Source organism: Theobroma cacao, chromosome 5 (genome assembly GCF_000208745.1).
Source record: "Theobroma cacao cultivar B97-61/B2 chromosome 5, Criollo_cocoa_genome_V2, whole genome shotgun sequence".
NCBI classification, from domain to species: Eukaryota; Viridiplantae; Streptophyta; class Magnoliopsida; order Malvales; family Malvaceae; genus Theobroma; species Theobroma cacao.
Window position 1 is genome coordinate 27,724,601 of NC_030854.1, and position 7,978 is coordinate 27,732,578.

General features: G+C 35.7%; 1 protein-coding gene across 3 annotated transcripts; it reads right to left on the reverse strand.

Moving 5' to 3' along the window:
- On the reverse strand, positions 326–4,787 carry LOC18599020 (protein LST8 homolog). 3 transcript variants are annotated; one of them, XM_007028799.2, is made up of 11 exons: positions 4,663–4,787; positions 4,443–4,562; positions 3,758–3,859; positions 3,512–3,624; positions 3,331–3,400; positions 2,715–2,792; positions 1,935–2,051; positions 1,751–1,845; positions 1,552–1,631; positions 1,378–1,437; positions 326–592 (listed from the first exon to the last, which is right to left on the reverse strand). In XM_007028799.2, exons 2-11 carry the CDS (start codon positions 4,548–4,550, stop codon positions 465–467), a joined length of 951 nt encoding a protein of 316 aa, XP_007028861.2. In that variant the 5' UTR covers positions 4,551–4,562; positions 4,663–4,787; the 3' UTR covers positions 326–464. The 3 variants fall into 3 exon arrangements, with proteins under 3 accessions (XP_007028861.2, XP_007028857.1, XP_007028858.2); XM_007028795.2 differs by having other exon boundaries at positions 4,443–4,559; positions 4,663–4,786; XM_007028796.2 differs by having other exon boundaries at positions 4,443–4,559; positions 4,651–4,786.

Here is a 7,978-nt window from a genome sequence, read left to right on the forward strand (position 1 = left end):
CATGAAGCTGCCTCATGCCACGCGTCCAAAGCATGCAATTTCAATGCACTACCCCTTGCATTTGCTCCACTTCAGCCTACTTTTTTCCAATTCTCCGGCATATCACAAGCGCCAAGGCCAGCTACATTATTGCATTTGTACCTCTAGGCAATACTAGCAAAATTAGAGCAACAAAAAGCCAAGTGAATTACCCATGCTGTATTAATCATATGTACACAGCTGCAGTTGGTTTATGCTGTATAATAATTGATTGCTAGACATTTTCGACTTAAAAATTTATTATTTTTTAGATTATTACTTCTATTTTTAAGGTAAAAGTCAGATATCGCAGCTACTCCAGAATGTTAGCTAGGACTGATGTGGGAAGAAACAATACAACATCAAACAGCTCGTTTTGTAACAACTCACAACTAAAATCACTGTACAACTTGTACAAAGGGATAAAATGGAATGTGAATCTAGCTTTAACATGGAGAAGGCTCAGCTCCATCATGTAGTGCACAACAAACAGTTGCTTTATGATGTCCTTGATACGTCTTAATCTCTTCACCACTTGACATGGACCAAAGCTTAGCTGTTGTATCAGAAGAAGCTGCATGCCAAATTTGCGAAAAATGGATCAAAATTGAACTTTAGGAAGGCTCCAAAATCATGCTACTCGACTAACCTGTTTTTTTTTTTTTTGAAAGGCACTTGACTAACTTAATAGAGTGTAACCTACCTACAAATCTATGAGTGATGAAACATTTTCTAGAAAAAAATACTTTGGTTGTTAGGATCATTTTCTTCATTTTCTTTAAATAGTATGGAACGTTTAAGCCATATAAAAAATCCATTCATAAGGGAAATAATTGAAAGGAAAAGAGACAATGAAAGGGATGAGAAAGAAAGAGGCAAATGAAAATTTAAATTTTTAGGGTGTGTAAGCCTATCAGATCAAGGTGCAGGCCACTGCAAAACAAGCATGTGCAAATACTAATAGACCCTAAAGAAAGTAGAAGAAGAAGAGAATCTTCACAAAATAAACCAGCAAGCATGTGCCAAGAGACAGATAAAATTCATTGTTATATGTAGTGCAAGATGCCTTCATGTTAGGGCCAGTAACATCAGATAGTCATACCAGAATCTAGTGATTCTGGCATGCTTTTTGAGGAACTACAGCCCGAGATGTGTGGATGACATAAAAGTAGTGACGGCACCCAAATAGTTAGGAAAACCGGTGTTAATTGACCAGTGCAGCACTTAGCAAAAAACCCATCACCTCAAAGCAGCTATGAAGAATGGAGTAAGGAGGCCAGTGTCCATGCTTTGGACATGCAATTTTAAAGCCAGCACTGATGTCCTAATAAGTAATGATTTGGACATGCAATTTTATACCTGTTATGAGATAGGCACCATCCACTGAGAAAACACAGTCCCATACCCAGCGCTGATGTCCTAATAAGTAATAACACAAAACAAACAAAAACCTTTCAAAATCAATTTAAAGTTTAGAATATATGTGTGGTCAGAATGATAGCATGGCTTAAAAGTTGAGACTTCAGTGGATACCTATTAAAGTTTTCTCCAATGTGAAGCCATCAACATTCCATATCTTGACAGTGTGGTCAGAAGATGCAGTGGCCAAATATCTGAGAGATATGTCAACGGTAACTACCCTAGCATCTTAGTGCAGACACAAATAATTGGTGCCTGTAAGAAGTCAAAAACGAAAAAAAAAAATAAAGGATTCAATCTTAAGCAGTAGAACCTGTGGGGTTCACAAAACTCAGGAGAAAGGAGACATTTGAGTATGTATCCATTATGTGCTTGTAGCTTGTGAAGTGGCTCAAAGTTGGTCATAGTCTGCAAGAAAAAATAATGCCTTATAAGGCAAAACAAGCTAAGTTGATAGATAATAGATACCACGACTAAATCAGAGATAAAATTGTAACCTGATTTCCTCTTAATAAGCGCCAAACATAGCATGTCCCGTGATTATTTGCAGCAACTACCAGGCTTCCATCCCACATGACTGTAAGAGACCTCACAGCTGTATCAACCTCAGGCACCTAGGTTTACAAAATTCATAATAATGACTACTTAATGTACACCATTCTGAGGTGCCTGACTGAGTCTATGCAGAAAAGGGGGGTGGGGAATGGGGGAGGACAGGGAAAGAAGCAGATGATGCAAATGGAATAGCCAGAGACCTAAACTTAGCATATATATTAGGCCTTTCTGGATAGACATAGGACCAGGATGCCTATTATAGCTTTTCCAGCTAGCTTGGGGTACAGTAAAACCATTTAAGTGTATGGACATGATATAAACAGCCCAAAAGTAATAAAAACAATTTCTGGCTAAATTTATTAACACTGCAGTCCGAAATTCAATCGATTATTTTTTTTTCATGCGATGACCAGAACAGTTATCCCTGAGTGTTTCCAAGCTCATCCACACAGCTTTAAAGCAGATATCTTTCAGAAACTTATAGATATATTTTAAAAATTTTTCATAATTTTTCCAATGAGAAAATAAAAAAAAATCCTATTATTTTATTAACAAAACACAAGTTTTAATATGGTATAGAACTAGCAATCTAGATGCCCACGAAAGCACAGAGTTCATGTTGATGCAAGAGATATCTCAAACATATGTTCTTAACTGAAAGCAGCAAATCCAAGATAAAGAAATAAAAAATTATAAGAAAGATATTAGAGAGAAAACAATACCAATTCACAGCTACAAGAGTTAGCTGTCAAATCCCATACACGAATGTTGCCATTTTGGTCACCAGATATCAACTCAGTCTACAAAAGCATGGATATGCAATCAAGAAAACATTTCTAACAATCAATGCTGTACAAGTGAGAGAAAATGAACAAGAGCATCAACAAGAACTACTGGGTAAATGTGCTTCAACAGGTAAATGCTGTTGAAGAATGTTAAAATGTTTGAAATCTGCTAACTGCAATCTCACATACTTGTCCAACAATTTATTCTTCTTTGATTAGAAACCACCAATAAGTTTGTTACTACAAACTGGATTTTCCAATTCCCATATAAGCATGAAGACTATGAGAAACAGGTAGGCTCGTTAATCATCACACAAGTACATAATGAATCCAGTAACGAACACAAACATGTTAACAAAGAAACAGTGGTAAACCCAAAGCTAAAAGGAGGAATTTACGACTAAGAAAAGCCAACATAATCCCTACTTATGAACATAATCTGCATCATACAGACATATATCTTCTTTCATAACTACAATTATGTGGAACATAATAGCATATTCAGCAAAGGATTCAAGCAACTAAACACTGCAAGATTTACATGATATATCACCTGATTTGGGTGTAAGACAACTGTATTTACAGCAGCACGACTTTCATATTCCCTTTGGCAACCTGGAGCTCTGCATTAGACTTAAAAATGAGAATAAGTCTATATAATATCCACAATAAAGAAAAAGCATCTCAAGTGAATATATAAAAGGTGTCTTGTCTTTAGGCACAATTAAACCTACCTCAAATCCCAAATTTTTACAGTGCCATCCTCAGAACCAGAATACATCCAGTTTCCATCACATTGAAATCCTACGGCCATAACATTATTTGTATGTGAATCATAGCTCATTACCTGTCATGTAATCATTATGTATAGAAGTATAATATGATGCCAAATCAAAAGTCAATGGCATGAAAAGAAGAAGAATAATTGTATGAAAAATAGATCACTATGAAAATGAAGCAAAAAGTAGAGGGAAACATACAGGTTGAGGGCTGTTGGAGTTAATATCGAACAAGCGAATGTGAGGATTACCAGCTGCAGCCAGGTAGCGCTTGTCTGGGGTTATCTCAAGCCGATTAACTTGCTGCAGGCATCACACAGCAAAATTAAATCCCACACGAAACATTTACAGCCAACAGAAAATTTTTCTGTTGAAAAAGCACGGTTAGGTCAATGAGAAAGCAAGGGAAACATCTAGATGTTCCACCTTAAAACACTTACACCTGCAGAAACACACAACTAAGCTAAGTTGGATCAAAAACTTCCTTTACTCATCTCTTTACCTGAAGCACTTTCTAAATATAATTTGAACATAGAAGAATGCAAATTCAGCATCTACCACACAACTAGCTAGAGTTGGCTACATGAATGTTCTTCCACCAAGTTTACCAGCCTAAGGTCATTCCAACGTGAAGATCATTAATTTTTTCTTGTGTGATCATCATATATCAATCATTTATTACAATGCCGGCGCCTCTTTTTATAGTTTTTGCTAATTAAGTTGGGGGACAGAGCTTTGAAATCAAGACCTCCGATTCACAACGCTTGTGCACACCCTTCAACAAATTAAATAATTCCTAAAAAAATAACATTTTACAATAAACAGGAACTGCAAGAATGAACGACAGATTTGAAAGAAAGAAGAAGAGAAAAAAGAGAGAACTGACCGAGTCAGGGTATTGAATAGTACGGTAACAGCGGCCGCTTTTCGCCTCCCAAAAGCGAATAGTGTGATCATAGCTAGCGGTTGCTAGGATTACCGACGGTTGTGTCATCTTAATCTCCTGCTAATCATCATTAATTAACAGTTAATCCTCAGGCTAATACAAATTTTGAACAACGAAGAAAAGAAACGGAGAGAAATGAGTAAATTACGAGCTTAATTACCGGCGGATCATGTGATAAAAGAGATTGTAATAAACATCGGGAAATGAGAATCGTTTAGGGTTTTTGAGGGAGAGAAATAGAGTGACAGAAAGAAGAAGCGCCGGCACCGTCCTGTTGTTTTTAGCTGGGCTGGTTAGGTCAGATGTTTTGACTTCTTTGTTCAGGTCCAACTCGGCCCAACAAAGCTCCTCTTTTCCTATTTTTTCACTTTTTTTTTTAATTACAAGACATCTAATTTAAAATTTATTAAAAAAATTAACAATAAATAAAGAAGTCTTTCTCGTACATAAATTTCACATCCATTAAGACAAAAGACAATTATCTTCCAACTTCAAAGCTTTTTCAGCAATTAAGGATGGTCAGTCCAACAATAACGCAATAGTTTCAATTAACATACAGAAAAAGATCACTTGACTACTTGCTAAAAAATTCCCTTGGTGATGTATTGAATGCCTACGCACTCAAGTAGAAATGACAATGACGTCCACCGGAGTTGACAAGATATTGAGAAATGAGCACAACTTCCCTCTTGGGATGTTGGGCTTCAAGCAAGCAACATGACGGCGACGTCTGTGCTGTGGTCTATATTTGTCACCATCACTCTTTTGGTCCATGGGAATTAATCCAAGGCATGGATGGTCAGGTTCCAGTTGGGGGTCGACAGCTGCTTGCTCTCCAAAAGCTACTAAAAAACTAACCCTCAAGCTCAGCATTGATGACAATTCAGCATGTCTAAGCTTCAAAAATTAAACGCGTTATTGGTTATTGCCTTATGTGGTTACTTGCAAGTCTAAATTTGATGATACCTCAACTTCGGTAGATTCTCAAATTGTAAGATGACAAATTATGAGATGTCCTTCATTCCACGAGCTTGGAAAAAGTATGCTATTCCCTTATTGGTTACTTACCAAGATATTATTTCCCTTAAGTGTTTGAAAATCCTTTTAACCACTAGCCATGGGTTGGCTGGTGGCTTAATATCAACTCGCCACTCCCACTGCATGGCAAATGCTACGTCTTGTACCTGTCACGAACAACATTAGACTTACCACAGCATGTGAGTAGGGAATCTTGCTCATTTCGAGGACCCATATGTTTGCTTAACTCCAATCCTTTACATGTAAGAGTTTCCACATGCTTGTTTTGCTTTGTATTGAACTTTCTTAAAATTTTCCCTAGATACTTTTCTTGATCCAAATATAGCAATTTTCTATTTTTGTCTCGTTTAATCTTAATACCAAGAACACGTAGGTGGCATTGCCTATGTCTTTCATTTCGGATCTAGATCCTAAGTACAACTTTGTTTCCTCTAGCATTTCCATGCTATTACTTGCTTACAATATGTCATCTACATATATAATGATAAAATTGTCAAATTACTATCTTGCTTGCATATATATACACAATGAACACCAAGACTCATCTCATACCCTAATTCCACTAGTGCTTCATGGAATTTGAGGTACCATTGTCTTGAAGATTGCTTGAACCCATATAGCAAACGTTTTAGTTTATACGCTTTGTGCTCACGTCTTTTAACTTTGAACCCTTCCGATTGCATCATGATTCATGAAGATGTCTTCTTGCAAAATTTTCCTTTTGGATAAGCCAAAAGTATTTCATTTAAGATGGGTTACTATCTGCGTAACCCTTCAAAGAAATCAAAGTGTACATGCCAACCTATAACCCTATACAGAACCTCCTAATCACGCTGTATCCTGCACTATTATCCTATATTCTTGCAATTCTCCACTTAGAAAAGCAGTTTTAATATCCAACTAATGCAATTCTAATTCCAATCTCGCTACTATAGCCATTATCATTTGAATTGCTGCAATTTCACAACTGGAGATTTAAGTATCCACAAAGTGATCTATTCCAAGTTGCCATGTGTATTTTTGGGTGACCTTATATTAGTCAAGTGTGCCATCCACTTCATACTTTTTCTTAAGCATCCATTTACACCTAATGGTTTCCTTTCTAGAGGTAGATTTACTAACTCCCAAACTTCATTATATTTTATGGAGGTTATATATTCTACCATGGCTTCTTGCCATTTTTCAGCATTGTGCTGACTTATTGCCTTTTTCACGCTTCTAGGATCTTCTAAACTATTCCTTTAGAGCAATTATAATTCGTCAATGTTGAACACATAGTGATCTTGCAACCATTTAAGTTCCTCTCTTGGTCTCTTCATCATGCTAATTCGAGGTTTTGAATTTTCAAGAGATTTTGGCACATTATCACAATGAGGAATAATATATTATAGGTCTCGTTAGTGTTACGCTCACTATTTATGAGACCCACAATACTTTTGTTTCTTTTCATTGGATTGTCATCCATTTTGTCTTGACGAGTTCTAATTTGGCTAAAAGACATATTCAATCCCTGTACTCTTCAATTTTATCCAATTTAATCATAGAACTCAAAATCGAAACAATTTAGTCATTTAATTTTGAGAATTTCTTCAATTTAGTCCCTCTCCCTAATGCCATCCAATGTTGCTGTTAAGGGGGATGACGTTAGCGATGACATCAGTGCTGAGGTGGCATATTTTGATGATGTGGCATTGAAGTGATGGCGTGGCATGCCACGTGGCACAAGTGTGATGATGCGGCAATGCCATGTGGCACTAATAAGATAGCATAGCAATGCTGACGTGACACTGACATGCTGACATGTCAGTGCCACATAACAGATTAAAAAAATTTCCAAAATAAAAAATTCAGTCACGTTATAGGAACTAAATTGAACAAAAATATATAGTGCTAGGATTAAATTGAACAAAATTGAGATGTTGAGGGACTAAATTAAAAAAAATTAAAAAATACAAATATTTAAGTAGATTATTGATATTCTTATTCATAAGCCATATATTTAAATGTACAAGATTTATGGTGTTAAAAAATATATATAAATATTTTTTTACTTGATTTTTTGATTATAGAATATGTATATTAATTTATCTTTTTTGCAAAAATTAAGTTTGAATTCTCCTTCTATAAAAAAAATTTCAAAAAAATTTATACCTAAAGTCAAATTTAGATGAATAACTTGCATTACGTTATAATAAAATAATCATGTTGGAAGATGGCAAGACGTACTGTTGCAGGAATAGAAATTTTGAAAGATGATATTTGATTTTTGGGTCTCTCATTACACTTTTAAGCCCAATTAGAATCAGTAGGTTAACTTAGGGGATTTTAGGTTAAGGTTGTTAGTATAACTAGGATATTTTTATGAGACATTAAAGGAGACAACCCCAAGAGATTTAACAAGCTAGAAGTTGAGGGTGAAACTTGGATAGTAAGGCTGT

Coding starts and splice junctions, on each gene's coding strand:
- LOC18599020 (XM_007028799.2), bottom strand. CDS start 4,550: ATGACACAACCGTCGGTAATCCTAGCAACCGCTAGCTATGATCACACT. Junction 2,052..2,714: donor ACTCTTGTAGCTGTGAATTG/GTATTGTTTTCT, acceptor TTGTAAACCTAG/GTGCCTGAGGTTGATACAGC. Junction 1,438..1,551: donor ATTGGAGAAAACTTTAATAG/GTATCCACTGAA, acceptor ATTACTTATTAG/GACATCAGCGCTGGGTATGG.